Source organism: Setaria viridis, chromosome 6, assembly GCF_005286985.2.
Source record: "Setaria viridis chromosome 6, Setaria_viridis_v4.0, whole genome shotgun sequence".
NCBI lineage: Eukaryota > Viridiplantae > Streptophyta > Magnoliopsida > Poales > Poaceae > Setaria > Setaria viridis.
In genome coordinates this window covers 27807724-27825319 of record NC_048268.2, presented here as the reverse complement: position 1 = coordinate 27825319, position 17596 = coordinate 27807724, and the positions used below count along the sequence as shown (strand labels likewise).

Sequence of the window (17596 nt, the reverse complement as noted above, 5' to 3'; positions counted from 1 at the left end):
GCTGGCGAGGCGGAGTCATGGGTGGTGGCGGCAGCGGCGTGACTGCGACAGTGATGTCGTGGAGGAGCGTGTCGGGGAGGCCACTGAGGAGGTCGGCGGTTCCGCCGCCGTCGAGGTTGAGAAGGTTAGGGAGAGAGAGAGGAGACTGGGGTGGGAGCGCAGCTCGAGGGCTGCCACCGGATGTAGGGTTGCCGGGACGCGGATATGAGGAGTGGGGAGGAGACTGGAGGGAGAAAGAAAGGCGTGCGGATCTAAGTGGGGAAGAGACTTCAGAGGGAGAAGGTTGCCACTCAGATATTTATTGACGCGAAAGTTAGATCTTGGCCATTCAATTGATCCGACGGTGCAGGATATGATACAATTCGATTTGGGCCTGGGTAGGCTGAGTTACCCCAGGTCTCACCCCTTCATGGTTTAATGTTTTTCCTTTTCCTTTTCTTTTTCAAAGCACCATTTGAAGCAACTTGCGAAAACAAAAATCTTATATACCCTAATATATTTTTAAAATTTAGTGTAATATGTATAAGTTGCCGTGTAGGAGTTTCAAGAATTTTTGCACACATTTGGTATTTTCTATCATTTAAATGATTTTCTACATGTTTATCAAAAGTAATTCCAAGTTGAACTATATGTACTACCAATAAGTTTTGAAAACTTGCAAAAAAATTATATTTAGGCTCATATGTTCCATTCTAGCCCACGTCTTGGAGATAGATGAAAAATTCATTTGTCTTCTAGGGACAATTCAAACATCTATCTCCAAATTATCACATAATAATTGCGATAATATCTAAACTTGGTCGGAAAATTCTACAAATTGACATATATTTTTGTCGAGAATATTTCATAAAAAACTTCAATGATTTTAATAAAGTGGGATCACACATTGTTCACAAAAGGATACATCTCTCACATAGTTTCTTAGAACTCAAGTCAAACTTTGAGATTTGAATACCTCATAACATTTTTGAACTCGTATGACCCTCAAATGTGGACAACCTTATGTTGGCCATAATATTAAAAAATATTAAGTTACATTAGTAATGGCTATGCAAAAACACATTTTTTATATTCTCTATTTAGGTGGAAGAAAACAAGCCATACGGATGTCATTATGTAAATTAGCATAGAATCATTTTATGGATGTACAAGCTTGATATAAAAGTTTCATAACATTTTACAAAAATTGGAGTATACATTATTCACAAAATGGATAGATCTCTCACATTATTTCATACAACTTAAGTCAAACTTTGACATACAACTCAAGTCTTGTATTGCTCATACACACTTCAAACTTGGACACAACCTAAACTTCACCCTCATATTAACATTTTTGGATTTACATTGCTACTTGTTGTGAAAAAAGTTGTTTTTCTATTTTTTAAATAACTAATTAATACATCATTGTGAAGTAACTTGTGAAATAATTATCTTATATACGTGAATACAAAGAAATGCCATTAAATGAAATATCTTGATTTTAGAAAACTTTAGAAAAAAGAACCATCACATTTGGTGTTCTTATGAGGGAGAAATACCATTTACAAATTTTAATTTGGGATTAAAAAGAGAAATGTAAACTAATATAGCTGCTCAAAATATAACTACACAAAAGTTTTCTCGTTGCCACATTACCAAAACGAGGCAACAACTCAGTGGTGCATGTCAACCTTGGTCAACTGGAGAGCTAGGTTCGAATCCTGCATGGAGCACTTGTGCTTTTTTTTTTTTTGCATTTTAGCTCCAACCACGTGGCGCAATGGGATTGGAAAAAACGGCCACACTCGGATTGCACGAGGGCGATCCGTGGTGTCGTTGTTGAGAGAATGGCGAGCTATCATGTTGTTACCGGTAGCTGGACATAGGCTGGAGCGTAAGAATTATTTTAAACTAAAATGCTATAACTTGACACAAATGAAGGCTTAGTGCAGCGGTAACGCTTGCGTTCAGGAGCCTAAGACCCGGGTTTGAACCCTCCTCACGATGTTTTTTGGGTGGGCAACCGGGTGACATGGCGTGTGCGGCCATTGTGGAAAAAGAAAGAAAGAAAGAAAAAGGGAAAAGAAAGAAAAAAATAATGATGAGAAAAAGAGAAAAAGAAATAAAATACTCAGTTATTTGAGTTTCATAAAGATCCCAAGTGCTTTCAAGATTAAGGATTACTCAAAGAAAGAAAGAAAAGGAAAAGAAAGAAAAAAATGATGACAAGAAAAAGAGAAAAAGAAATAAAATACTCCTTAGTTCTTTGAGTTTCAAAAAGATCCCAAGTGCTTTCAAGAATAAGGATTACTCCATACTCGTTATTCCAACCATGTGCAATCCGTTTACGAGGACTTCATTTGTGCCTCGCGATCACTCTTTGCCCTTGCACATGTCCACTATGTAAATGTATGTGTTCATTCTCTCCCTCTCCATAAATAGTTATTTCCATGACCTTTTTGACAAGTCTCGGTAAGATCCATTAGAAGTCTTTGTTGTTTTGATAATATCCTGATTATAATATTTTTGCTAGGACTAACCTTCCTAAAGATTCAGATAAAGCCTTACAAATATTTTATGAGTGATGACAGGTTGAAGAAGTTCTAGCATAGGTTTGAGAGACTTCATGAGCTGAGAGAACAAGAGCAATTGCAATGAAGTTTAAATTGTTGATCTCGGTTCAGTATCTTTTTGAAAAAGTTTTTATTAAAAATCTTCTATGGTTTGTTTAAAATTGAGAGCAAAAGAATAAATTTATTATGGGATGTGCTTAAATGATATATATCCTCCATATTAGAGAAGGCTTGTTGCAACTTGAATATTAATTCAAAAAATCTATGTGAGCATTATGTTTTCTTGTGTGTGATCAAGTGCAAGATTGAACACCGAAAGGCAACGCTGATTTCTATTGAAGACTTACTCGAGGACGAGCAAGGTTTAAGCATGGGGGATTGTTGATGCTCACTATTGACACACTTTTACCCTTATTTATTTTTAATAGTGACATGAATTTAATACCTAAACTATTAATTACACCTAATAAACCGGTCATTTTCACATATGCAATATATTTTGGAGGATGTTCTGTTTTTGTAGGGAATTGGACCTAAAAGTATATTTTTGGATAAAAGCAATGAATGAGCATCGAACCAAACGAAGACGGAGTCCAAACGGGCCCAGGAAGGGCCTAGGCTGATCAGCCTAGAGAAGCCCAGGCCAATCGGCCTAGGATCTTCTGGAGCCTTCCGACATCCATCTTTGGCAAGCAATCCTCCGAGATGACTTAAGGTCTAAGTTTGTGAAGATATGGCAAGGATCACTTCAGGATCAAAGAGGAATCAAAGAAGATCAATCGGAGATTTGGAAAGTCATTGAAGATCAATCTCATCCTGAAGCAATCGATGTGCTAGGGCCACATGCAAGTGAAAATAAGACTTCAAAGCACTAGGGGAGACTTGGAGACAAAGCAGGACATGAGGGGCTAAAAGGAAGGCCCAGGCTGATTGGCCTAGACCCTCCCAGGCTGATCAGCCTGAGGGTTTCCTTCGCCCCCTCGCTTTCCAATTTTTTCCATGCACTCTCTAAACTATAAATACCCCGAAAAATCCATCGATCTCCATATCCAAGACGATGTACTTGATGTGAAGTAGCAGAGAAATAGAAGGAGCTTGAGGGACACCTCTCTGGAGAGTCAAGGGCTATGCAGTTGTCGAAGGCTACCATAGGCGAACCTTTGCCGGCGTGATCATCTTGCGAGGAAGATCACGCTGGAGTTCTGGAGCTAGAAGTCATCATGATCAAGGTAGCATCCCGGTGGTGATCTTGTAATGTAGAATCATTCATGGTGAAGTAATAGATGTGTTCATATTCTTAGCGATCTAAGTATCTCGTTTGATGGTTTTATACTTTATCGGGTTTGCTTGCTTTTCAATTTATGAATCGATGATAGATTGGCTAGGGTGTTCTTGTGGTTATGACTAGATTTGCATGCCTAATCTACCGATGAATATGTCATGTTCTTATGATCATTCTCTTAACCTGCTTGCGCTGATAGAGGTGTCGTGATAGGATCTTTCTTGTGTAAGGTCGGGATTTCGGGATCCAGACCGAAGGTATAGATTTAAAGATACTTTTTACTAAGATCATATATGTATTGCTTTGCTATCCATGCTCACAATTACAACGTATGCATAGTCTAGGTTGCTTTAGATTGGTTACCTTTGCTCTATCTGTTATCTGTATGTACTTAAACTGTTTAAGTAGATTGGATTTGAATCTCTCATAAACACCAAGTTAATACTAACAATGATAGTTGAAATAGATCTTGTACTATAAGTTTCACATATTGATAAATCTTAGGGGAATATTTTGAGGGAAGAGCTACAACTAATCCGTACGCTTGCGGTTCACAAATTAGCGTGCTAACAGCAGTCAACAGTTATAATAAAATTATTTTTTAATAAGAGAAGCAACTGAAAATTGCAAATTATTCGATCGTATGCCGTTCTATGTAATTTTCTCGTGAAAATGCAATGCAATATGCATGTTATTACTTTTAGTACAAGATAGCTAGTACACATGCTAATAATGCACGGTTGTTTCTTTCTTCTTATTTTTTTCCATAAAAGTTTGACCTAAAACAACAACCGGACAGATGGTTCAGAGGAATAGTGCATATCCAGTGTACGTCACACGGCCGTCAGAACTGAGAAATACATTAATACAATAACGCGTAGTCAACGTGGTATTCCTACCTGGCACCTGGATTTGGACCAAGTTCGCAATCAGAATTTAGCGGCCAGAATGACTAATCTTCAGGACAGCGGAACGCGTCTGCGCAGATACCGACGCCATCTTTGCAGTGGGAGCAACCGCCGAAGCAATTAGCTACACGTGTCATTGTTCCCATCAACAAACACATCATGGCTGGCCTCGACTCCAAGCCCCCAGCCCCCCACTACCGGAGTGGGCACCTCGTACGGCCGCTGACGGCGACCGGCCTCCGGCGATCCGTGCCATCGTTGCCCGGCCGGTAGCTTTCAGCTCGAGCTGAATCGGCAGCGACCCCGGCCGGGAGGACACGTGTGATTCCCCCCCGGTCAGTGCCCCCAGCTGCCTAATGCGTACCCTACCCTACCCAATATACGCCCATCAACCCATGGTCCTAGGGAAGGAGACGACAATGGCGCAGCCAATGGCAGGGTAACACACGGTGCAGGCGCATGGCCGGTCTGCTGAAGGGTCTCCTTATTACGTTAGGTGCGGCTTGAAGGAACAGTTCAGAGAGGTTGGGGCCGCCGCCATGATCACCCTGTCGATCGGGATTCCGTTCTAGACGCTTCCATTCCGATGGAAGTAAAACTTTAAGTTTGGACGAAACAGTGTAGTTGGGTACGACGTACGAGACAGGGTCTTAGGTGAGCGAGCTCTCTCGTGGCCATTCTCCTGTTCCAACTCGCAAAGCTGCCCAGCTGCTAGGTCCTTTCGTTCCATGTGGTGAGTTGAGCAGTGAGAGAGTGCTGGCTCAGTCAGCTCCGTCGTCTATTGCTGATGACGCCACCGCCCCACCCAGCCACAGACCCCACGCTGGGCTCCAGAACCTAAGTGCGTGGCGGAGGAAGACGAGAGGAGAGCCGAGATGATCATCAAGCCTTGGTGACAATCGCCAACACAGGATGACAGGACACAGCCACGCGCCCGCGCCGAAACACCAACCCGTCTCACCGACGCGTGGTATGCACTGAATCTTGGGACGGTGCCACTTAAGAGATCCCAGCGGCCCAGCCAAGAAATTAAAACCGACGTCTCCCACCGCCGCGGCGACGGCGCATTAGAATTTCTGAAGCGGAACATGCAAAGGAAGAATATTCGTAGTAGTCATTAATGTCAGCGCTAGTAAGACACGATTGATGAGTAAATCGTCAGATGTCTGTGGGCGCACAGGAGTCAACCAAACTCTGGCAAATTTCAAGAATACAAGTTGCACGTTTGTTGGTTGCGTTGGCACAACATTAGGTAGCATGCATGCCAAACAGATAACAATTAGTGCATTTTGTATATCCTAGTTGCTCAACTGTACCTTTGGCATCTGATTAGAGCAATCTAATTTACGGGTGACCCGACGGAAGCGTCCGTCTGGTCGATTTCTGATACCCTGTCGGTCCGTCTCATCCCACATGCATCCCCTTCCCATTCTCTTTTAAACTTCAAGAAAAAATATGTGCGATAAAGATTATGTGCAAAAATTTTACACACAAATTTATTCGGCAAGAAATTCATATAAAATTATTCACGTGCAAAAAAGTTTGTTCGTGAAACAAAAATAGAGGGAAAATATTTGGAAAACAATTTTTTGGGAAAAAAAACTTTGAGAAGAATTTAGAAAACTTTAGGAAAGATCTCCTGAAAACAAAAGGAAAAAGAAACAAAAATTTGTGAGCAAAAATTCGAGAAAAATATATAGAAGAAAAATTTAGACAAAAAAAATTTGAAAAAAAGAAAAAAAAATAGCCTAGCGCTGCAGGCGGCGGCAAGCAAGCTCGCCTCGGCACTCCCGGTGGGGGACCTCGTCGTGGATGCCCGCGCGCCGCCGTCCTCGGTGGGAGAGCTCGACTGGAGACCGCGCTCCCGCGGGGGAGGTTCCCCGTTGCTTGGTGTCGCCGCGCACCCCGCCCTAGCGCTGCCGCTCCCCAGCGGGAGAGCTCGCCCCCGAGACCGCGTGCTGCCACTCACAGCAGGGGAGCTCCCCGCTGCTCCGGCGCCGTCGCACCCCCGCTCACCACCGAGCAGCCCTAACGCATCCCTAGCCCACCATCACCGGAGCCAGGGACGCTGCCCCCTCTGCTAGATCTAGGGAAAAGGGAAGGGATGAGGTGGGAGGTGAAGGAAAGAGAACAGAGAACAGAGAAAGGAAGGGTTGACCGGTTGAGCAAGAGGTCGAGAAATATGTGAAAGGTGGCATGTGGGTGATAGGTTGTCGAGTACATGGACGCGTGTGTTGGATCGATCGGGAGTTTCGGGACCTCTGGTCAATTGTAAAGTTAGCTTCGCTGCTCATTGTCATCCCCCGCTCAACTTCAGAACCCGCACATGTGAACATAATTAACAATTAACTAAATTTTGGAATTATAATAGAAGGACATTGGCAATTTGATTTCCTAATGAACTAAGAACTAAAATACCTAAATAACGAGTGTATGTTAAATACAATTGATAAAAAACTACAATTGGAATACATAATAAAAAATATTAATTTGATTCTCATAAGAATTGGAAACAGAAATACTTAAATAAAGAGTTCATACAAAATTTCTGTTAATTAGTGCCTAAAATTCAAAATAAGCTAATGAAAAAATATTAATTCAAGGTTAACAGAAGCCATCTCATATCTTATTAGCTAAATTTGCATTTAAAATAAAGGAATATTAACAATTTTTCTATGGTCGTGAAAGTTAAGGACTATATTTTATACTTGGTCCCCACCAATTTGGTACTTCTTAGAATTTCGAACTTCTCTTTAGGTACCTCTTAGTATTATCTTTCTTTCCATCGCACGATTTCATATTGATAATAATTTGACTCATATATGCGTTGGGAACATAAATTCTTAAATAAGAGTCCATGTAAAATATACAGTTAACTGGTTGCTAAGACTCAAAATTAAAATATTGAAATAATTGAATCAAGGTCAAAATGGAAGCCATCTCATTCATTTTAAGTTTTAGAAATAGTAAATTGCACCCACTATGCAACAACTTGTTAGGTGGGTGCAGATTGATCCAACAACTTGTAAAATACTCAATCTAGCACAATGACTTGTCAGATGGGTGCAGATTTGTCCAACAACTTGTAAAATGGTCAAATAAGTATAATAACTTGATAAGTGGGTGCATTATTGTTCAACAACTTGTAACATGCTCAATTTAGTTCAATAACTTGGCAAATTGGTACACTTACAGTCCAAATGTTACAATGACAACGTATTAAGCAAAGTAGATGGATATGTGCATTTTCTTCCGATCAATAAATTCTTTTTCTTTTGCCAATAAAAGTTTTTAAGTTTCTTCAATGCTTCTGCTCATGTATTCAACAACCGTAAATGTATTCAACAACCGTAAAGAAGCATGTATGTTTCTTTTATTTTAGCTTATTTTTACTTTTAAAACAAGTACATGAGACTTTAAAAATATTTATATTGCTATTATGTATTAACATATTTGGGTTTTTTCCGAACAAAATGCATATAATCAAACATGTAAAATAGTGAGGGTGAACTTATTAATATCGAGTACCAAATTAAATATTCCTAATCAAAATTAAATCATTGTATAAAAAAATAACTAATACGAAGGCATAACATTAATTTTCTAAACACATTAATTTTCTAAACACGGAATTTTCTTGTCCTGGCCGTAATTGCAACATGAATATCAATGATCAAATAATGCTCAATAACTTATTTCGACGCAAATATACTCTGGTCCAGTATTAACAAATTCAATAACTTATTCCGACGCGAATATACTCTGGTCCAGTATTAACAAATATGTTGTTTGTTATAATATTTGAACTGCGGATGCACCAATTCGCCAAGTTATTGCACAAAATTGAGCATTTTACAAGTTTTTGATCAATTTTCACCCACCTATCAAGTTATTGTACTAGATTGAATATTTTACAAGTTGTTGGACCAATATGCACCTACCTGACAAGTTGTCGTACTAGATTGAGTATTTTACAAGTTGTTGGATCAATCCACACCCACTTAACAAGTTATTGTATGGTGGGTGCAATTTACTCTTCTAGAAATTACCAGGTAGAAAACTAAAAGGTACATATTTTGTGGAAGATATATAACAGGCAACAACAGGGAGAGGACGAAAGAGTGCGGTGGTATTATTAGGTAAAAGGTATTTTTTGACTGCGTAGGCTTCATGCATGTTTCACATGATTTTGTAATGTGCATACTCAAGTTCAATTTTGGAGCACACGTGCATCATGCCAACTTCAATGAATATAGGAGGAAGAAACAATGGCTTAGGAAAACACTAAACCCATGCATATGTAATGGAGTAAAATCAAGTTTCATATATGTATATAAAGCTATATTAGGTTTTTTATATTGTTTGTAAAACATGAAGTAAGATAATTTGCTCTCGTACAATAGGAAATCTATCATTGATGTTGAAAAGGGCTTGCTATTTGTTGTAGAAAAACTGGGTAAGTGTGCACACTAATACGAGCGTTCGAAAAGTATATCACATTGATTGAATGACTCGGTGTTTATCACAGCAGTTGGAATAAAAAGGGAGATAATATCCATATTATCTAGTTTATTAAAACTACATCATTCATCAAACAGACTATCTCAATGGACATGTTCCTAAAATATGTTGAACGTCATGGTCTCATGGACGCGCACATCGGCACATACTAACAGACCAAGCAAGTTATGTTGCAAAATTTGTGTCATGGAGACGCGTCAAGCGGTCAAGCCTGCAGTGCTTAGCTCGGGCAACCACATAGCAGTTTATAGAATTAGCAAAGAAGCAACGATGACAACGATGTGGGTTGAGCAGAAAACCATCTTCAGCATTTAATATTCAGAAATCTTATTGTATTGGGACTGGCCACGCTATTTGCACGGATCATTATCTGTAAACACTGTGGTTAATATTGCGCCGTGTGCACACCTAGTTGGACAACCATTCCATCGTTTGAGATTATCACCCTGTCATAAAGAGTTATGTTTTTTTGTTGAGCAAGGGAAAAACTTTAGATTTTGTTAGGTCTTGGTATCTTAACTTAACCTGCTGGCACGGAGACTTTGACAGGTCCTGACCAAATGCGTGGATGCTCGACGACATGTCCCTCATTTGCTTGTCACCATCATATCTAGTGACCCGCTGCCCATTGTTATTGTGCCAGATTTCTCCCAGTCGTCCCTGCTCCAACTCTTGCCTCACCTATATATCTTGTAAGCAAGACTTCTCTGCATCTCCGAACCTTCTCTGCTACCTCATGCCCTCCCATCAATTCTTCAAGGCTCCCTGCTAGTCCCCACTGAAAGAGAGAGGCACCAATCTGCAATTCGATAGCTGCTCTCTTCCTTGTAGGTGCTGCATTATGGGAGAGAGCCCAAGCCTTGCACAAGTCAGCACTCTTCCATTTCCATCCCTGTGTTTGTGCTTGTCTCAATGACGTGAACTCATCGTCGTTCCTCTGTTCCAGATGATCTGGCCAAGATCGGCAGCGGCGAGCAGGGTTCATCGGTTCGTCTCCGAATTCCTAGGCTTGGAGAAGAGCATCATGCGAGAGGGGCAGGGAGAGACCATCAAGTACAGGTGAGCGCCCATTGCAGCACCTTGCGTTGATCAATTCAGCTTGTCAATCCAATTGCAATCGGCAAACGAGTTTCCATGACCTGATGCAGGGTGTTTGCTGGTACGTGGAACGTCGGCGGCGAGGCGCCACCGGATGATCTTGATCTGGAGGGTTGGCTGGACACTAAGGCCGACTCGTACGACATCTATGTCCTCGGGTAGTTTGCTATCGATCCTGCTGACTTACCATGATCTCTTACCAGTGTTGTCGTCAAGTTGCTGTAGTAAGGATTTGTGACGTCAATCTGCACGATGCAGGTTCCAAGAGATCGTGCAGCTGAACGCGAGGAACGTGCTTGGGCCGAAACAGAGATCGGCAGCCATGAAGTGGCAGCTGCTCATCGAGGACGCATTGAACAACAGGAGGAGCGCACAAGACGGAGGAGAAGAAGCAATGGATCAAGAACGGGACGTGTTCAGGTGCGTCATGAGCAAGCAGATGGTCGGCATCTTCGTCTCGGTCTGGACGAAGAGCGGCCTCCGCCGGCACGTCCGCCACGCCAGCGCCTCCACCGTCGGCGCCGGCGTCCTCGGCCGGCTCGGCAACAAGGTAAGTGGCAGCTCAGTCCCACGCACGGTCTACTCCGGAGGAAGAAGAAGGAGAAGCACTAAGGCCCTCGCATGACGGCGTGCGTACGCTATCTATGCAGGGCGCGGTGTCTGTCCGGTTCTTGCTGCACGACACGAGCTTCTGCTTCGTCTGCTGCCACCTGGCCTCCGGCGGCGAGGTCGGCGACGCGCTTCGCCGGAACGCCGACGCGGCGGACATCCTATCGAGGACGAGCTTCCTCAACAGCTCCGGCGGCGTGCCGGCGCCGGTGGACCTGCCCAAGAAGATTCTTGACCATGAGTAGGTTGCCTGAGTTCCGAACGACGACTGAAGCTCCTAATGGCGATCGACAACAACAGCTAGCTGATCGAATAATCCTCTCCTGTGTGCTGGCAGCCGCGTGGTGTTGCTCGGCGACCTCAACTACCGGATCGCCATGGACGACGGCGAGGCGCGGCAGCTGGTGCGGGCCAGGAAGTGGAGCATGCTGCAGGAGAACGACGAGCTGCTGCTCGAGCTCTCCGAAGGCCGGCAGTTCTACGGCTGGCGCGAGGGCGTCGTCACCTTCGCCCCGACCTACAAGTACCACCGCAACTCCGACAAGTTGTACTGGTGCGCCGACACCGGCCATCGTCGTCAGAGGCAGCACCGCGCGCCGGCATGGTACGGTCTGACGGTCACGTGCTTTGTGCCATCCTGACTGAATCAATAATCTTGCAAGAGTGAGATGTTTTTGCTCTGACGCTGTTGCTTCTGCTGCCAATTGTTTGCAGGTGCGATCGGATCCTTTGGCGCGGGAAGGGGATTAGGCAGATTCGGTATGAGCGTTGCGGCGGTTACCGCCTCTCCGATCATCGGCCGGTGAGGGCAGTGTTCCACGCCGTGTGCGAGGTGGTGGAAAGCAAGCATGGTTGAGCTGCAGGCTTCTGTGGTCTGAAACAATTAACAAACGAGGAAGCTGTAAATGTTAGAGAGTGTTCAGTGTTCACAACACAGAAATTTCACTTGAAACAGCTGGATTCCTGCATCCAGCTTTAAAATTGGGCCATCGAAGAAACTCCTGAGGCTTCAGCCTGGGACAAAGGTCACGCAAGTAGGAAAGATCCATGTATATTTTCTGTTCTTTTCCTGCTGAACGAGTGGAATGCTAGGATCACTGCCCAACTGATTCTCTTTCAAACGGGATACAGCTTTGTATGGACCACTTCAAGGAATATTTCCTGTCTTTACGCCAGTTTTATTAATGGTTTGAAGATGTTTCTCCGCTCAAATTTATCAGACATGTCTACAAATTAAAAAACGGTATACAACGATAATATTGTGCAGATTTTTAACATAAGTGAATACTAGATGTTTCTATTGAGTTGCATGCACCTAACAGTTGAACCTAAAGATGGACAAAATTCACTCATACTTCCACAATTTCTCTGATTCTAAAATGCTCCAATTGGCGTTAGGTATTTGTCAACCCCCATAAGAGTAAGGCAATGCATTCTAAAATTTATCAAGAAATAGTGACGTTTCTTAGCCTTGGCCTTGACCTTGGGTGTTCAGACAGATCGATCAGAAGAAGATAAGAGACAAAACTGCCTTTAATATTAACTGCCCTGCGGCATCAGCAATGTCAACAAACATGAGCCACATATCAAATTGTTGGTGGTTACCAAGCTGCGAGATATTTCCCGGTGCAGCAATTCATGGCCTCAGGTTTCTGCGGCATGCTGGGACCATGGCCATGCAAGTAGGCATGATTGAATAGCAACATATATGCGTTCACATGTTGGCTGCTGACACATTTGGAAAGCAGGCAGCCCTAACTAATCTCCATCGTCATTATTTGGGATCCTCATGTATTTTAGGACCTGCAAATCGTGCTTTGACATGGCACTAACTTGTATTATTTCTGTTACGATCCACGCATTAGTTTGTTCAGTGCATTGTTCAGTGAATGCCAATTGGAAAAATGGCAGCAGTGTGGCCAGTGGTGGTACGTCATTTGGTCCAAAACTAAATTTTCGAAGTACGAAGGAGCGAGAAGGTGGCACGCCTGGTGCATGCAAGTTGAATTTGCAATGCAGTGCGATACACTATTGAGTCTCTCTCTATTTTCTCTTCCCCTTTTATTTCACAGATCTTGGATGTGAAACCTATATCCTTCTAATATAATGTTCAGGTCGGCGTAAATGTAATGTTCAGGGGCGTAAGCCTACAAAGCTCGCTGGATCATTTTTTTTATTTATGGGCCCTACCCCAACTTATATGGTACATTGTTGAGTATACAAAATATAGGTCGTTTATGACATGGGCATGGTATACTAGTTGATACTTTATCAAGTAGAAATTTCTGTGGATAGACAATATTTTAGAGCGTTTTTACAGCGGTTTAAAAGTACCCCTTGTTGCTACTTTTTTCTGTGATTTTGGTCCACCATCTGATTTGAAAAATAATTACAAAATTAGTCTAAAATTTCTCAATATTTAAATAAAAAACTAAACATTAAAAAAATGTTTTTCAAGGTGACTTTAACATTATCAACCTTACATAAGAACTTATAGTAATAGACCTGTGGAATTTTCGTTCTTTGAATGGGAATGAGGTGAGCCTTGTATAAAAAAAACATAAGAACTTATATTTTGGATAGAACTAATAAGTAGCATGTATGCGTCCATGCCAGCGGACCTACATAGTGAGACGACGGTCCTTTGATTTTGGTTTGGTAGTGAGATGGTACGGGGTTGTCCACCTTACATGCAGATAAAGCGAGGAAGCGCTGAATTGGCGGGGCTGTATAAACAAATAGTGTCGGCTTCGCTACAACTTTTTTTTTCAAAAGGAATTATCTCTGGTCTCTGTGACCATACACAGCTAAATTTTTACAACATTTTTAGCACAAACATTGATCACCAATATCTTGCAAAAGAGCACATACTCCATCCTCCTTGGTGAAAATATCCAAAACAATGACATGCTCTACTTGCCACACAACTGTCCCCCATGTGTTCTTATGCTGCAAGAGCGCTAAAAAACTCGCAGCTAATAGGCTTTGCTACAACTACATTGGCAAATACGGAGGCATATACAATCGACGTATCTCTCGGTCATCATCGAAACCGTACGTGTGGTCTACGAGTCCTAACCTTTCGCCATCAAACAATTTAACAGCCGGAGAATCTTGTGTGAAGCACATCTCTTGCGGAGACGGTCGGACTCGATCGAGCACATCCGGACTCAGAGCCGTGCTCCCCCGGTTATGTCATTATTAGTAGCATAAAACCGCATGCACTGAACATACACGTCATCAGTAAATGCAACTGACGACGACGTGCATGCAGCTAGCTAAGGTAGATAGAGGTCACCGATATGATGCTACCGTGGCGTCACCAGATCAATATTATCTCGTCGTGGCCGTGGGCACGTTGTCGTTGTACGCGCCACATGGACCGCGCCACGTCATGCATATCTAATGGATCGCGTAGCGGTTGGTCCATCCGTGAGATGATGATTTCCTGTACGACGAAAGCAGAGGCAGGGGGGCACACGTGTGAGCCCCGGACACGGCTGGGGTGCTGTAGCCATCACCACAAAGCTACCTGCTCATCAACCAGATCCATGGCGTGCCTTCCTCCCATGGTCCTAGGAGTGGAGGGGACAAGACAATCATCGTCGACGTCGACGCCACACCACGTATCGGAGGCGACCCGTGACGTGGAGCCCAGCTGGTGGACGCAGCAGCCAGTCGCAGGGCTACACGATCCGCACTCTAAGCGCCGAGGGATTCTGCTAGCTGCGATGTATCTGAAGCAGCTTTCGGATTCGCCGGCCGGGCTTTGCTTTCTAGGGTTTCATGAGTGTGCACTCGACGGTTTCGAGTAGTGCAGCTGAGGTTTATTAGGTCACCGGTGCCGTCCGAGGAGGAACAGTTGTTCAGAGCTTTTTCTGGGGACCGGCCGGGGCGCCGGCATGATCGATCGCCACGCCATGGTGGGGTGGGGTTCGGTTCTAGACGCTTCGGTTCAGACAGGTCGAGAAGCCTTGGAAGCAAACTACAGTGGTGGCAGTGTGGTACCATGCACACCGCAAGTTTGGTGAGTTGGCCGCTACGTCTATTCCAGTTCTGAAACTTTCCGAAATCCTTTGATTTTGCTCGATGTACAATTAGGAGTGTGCTGGTTTAACTAGTTCCAGTACGGAAGGTAAAAAATTAAGCCACCATTTGTTTGAATTTTAGACGGATAGGTAGAATAAAAATATATATATCATTAGTGGCATGCAGCTACTCTTTGCTTGGTAAGAACTAGGCTCCCTTTGGTAGGGCTTCTCAAGGTGATTCTCCACCGTCTTTACAAAACGGCTCCACCACCGAAACCATGAAGAAGCCGCAAAACGACTTACACAAGAGAGGAGGAGCCAAAAAAGGTGGCTTGACCGGCTTCTCTCTAAGCATTAAGTGATTATAAAATTACCCATATTGCTATTGAGAATCCGTTTTCCCAAACGTTTTGCAAAACGGCTTCAACTCAATTAGAAAAGCTACTCCACCAAAGAAGCTAGAGCCGAAGTCGTTTTGGGAGGAGCCGGAGCTCTTCCAAACGGGGTTTAGTCATGGAGATGAAAGGCTACCAAATGCTACCCCGTGTGATAAGCATGTAGTATGTACATGGTTGAGTTAAATAGGCTGAAATGCTTGCATTTCATTATTTAAAATATACATTAAATTCAATAAATCAAAAAAATAAATAAATAACCATATATGTTTTCGAACCAGGAATGATCATAAGTCATAACGTATGCAATATATATGGTTATTTATTTTACTCAATACTTAGCATAATATTGATGGCCCGACATTGTGTCCGCATCTGACTTGTTATTGCATATAGTGGATCGTTCCATGCATATTCATGACTGAAAGTTTCACAGTAAGGTAAGTGTCACCGTTCAATCAACCGTGGGCTCAACCTCAAGACCGCTGTGCATTTCAAAAGGAGATGAATTGACACTTGGCAGTGAGGATCGGTGTAGAGGTGACACGTGGTGTGATCAAGTCGTCCCTGCCTGATGACTGATGAGCTAGTGCAGGAACCGTCATGCACGAACAAAGCTGCTAGTGCTGCTCAAGCAGACCAGATCGAGGTGAGGGGGATCGGGAGGGGACAACTAACCACCTACCGGACTCCACGTACCGGATGCCACACGTGCCGTGTAGATGGCGGTCGAATGGCAGGGTTACACGCCAAGCACTAGGGCGTCTTTTCTCTCGCGGTAGGGCTGCCTTTTTAGTCTCGTGGACGTGCAGACGCAGTTGCGGTGCAGTTTGCTGCAGGACACAGGGCCGGGTCTACTGATGTTAGGTCATCATTGTTGATACCTATAAGCTTGAAGGACGAACGCTTTGGAGCTTAGGGACGAATTGAATGGCCACCCCGCTGCTGGGATTTGGTTCTAGGGCTGAGCTAGACGTTTCCATGCACCATGTAGGAGCAGCTTCGCAAAAGAAACCAGGTCCCTATATTGTGTTTTGGTACCACGCAGGATCTTATGTGAGTGAACTGTAACTGATCTCATCAAAATAAAGGTCTCGTTTCCCAATCCCTTTTTGTTCCATGTAGTAAGAAGGGAATTCCATCGTCGCTGATAGTAGGGACAAGATGGCGACTAATAACATGGTAAGTTGGTAACTCGATCGGAGAAGCCAATGCTCGTCCAGCATGTGGTAGTGGCCACGGCTGCACTGAGCACCGAAGTGATGATGAGCTCCGAAGTGATCGAGGCAATCGAGCATGGAGCCCCCACGGAAACGCCGCCGAAGCTCCGCCAGCGCCGCTCATCACTGAAACCATAGAAGAGACCGAGACGCCGAGTGGAGCCACGAGCTAGCCTCTTGTGTGATGCATGCGACGGCGAGCCATGCCAGCGCATCCTGCAAGCAGTTGCTGATTTTGTGCGTGTGGATCCCTCCAGCGTCTATCGCGGTGGCTTCCGCATCCGATGGATGTTGGGCGACCTGCTGGTGCGTTTGGTTTTAATTGCTACAGAGCGGGAGGGAGAAGGAGCATGGCGTGCTTGATGGATCTCTGAGTGACACTCTGGTTTGGATGGAGATGATGCCGCCACGGGTTGGGGTGGAAGCCATCAACCCACCCTCGATCGTCATCACCACTGGACCAAAGAAGATTAGCAGGCGGGTCCGGAGCGTCCAGGCCCCATGAGATCACGGTGGCTAAATTAACCCAACTAGTCATTACGCAAATGGCCGGGGGGGATGTACACCAATTTTTCTCGATGGGTGAAGGAACAAAATCCTCCCAGCAGCCCATCCTTAATCTTCAGAACTGCTCCTCGTGGGCCTCCAAGAAAACGACATTCATGGTCCTAGTAGCTCTCCTCGCAGCTTGTTCTTGATCTGTTTGTAATGGGAATGAAAGATAATATTCATCCTTGTCCTCAACAAGAAATTATTAAGATTTTAAAATTTTCTCTTGCCGATATATAAGCAGAGGTGACCTTGAATCAGTGCTCGATAGCCTAAGAGGGGAGAGGTGAATTAGATAAACTTAAAATCCTTAGCCTATGACTTCCACTACTTGTATCAAAATATAAACTAGATCATGCTATCTAGACGTGCAACTATGGTTCATCTAGTGAAACTTCCCACCCACGAAGAGTTTTGCAACCTACAGC

At 43.8% G+C, this 17596-nt stretch overlaps 1 protein-coding gene across 1 annotated transcript; it reads left to right on the top strand.

The window, feature by feature from the left end:
* The first annotated feature begins 9947 nt into the window (after positions 1-9947).
* LOC117860057 (type IV inositol polyphosphate 5-phosphatase 9) lies at positions 9948-12185 on the top strand. The gene is made up of 7 exons (XM_034743263.1): positions 9948-10134; positions 10213-10325; positions 10415-10522; positions 10623-10914; positions 11015-11214; positions 11311-11577; positions 11688-12185. Exons 1-7 carry the CDS (start codon positions 10108-10110, stop codon positions 11827-11829), a joined length of 1149 nt encoding a protein of 382 aa, XP_034599154.1. The 5' UTR covers positions 9948-10107; the 3' UTR covers positions 11830-12185.
* Positions 12186-17596: the final 5411 nt, after the last annotated feature.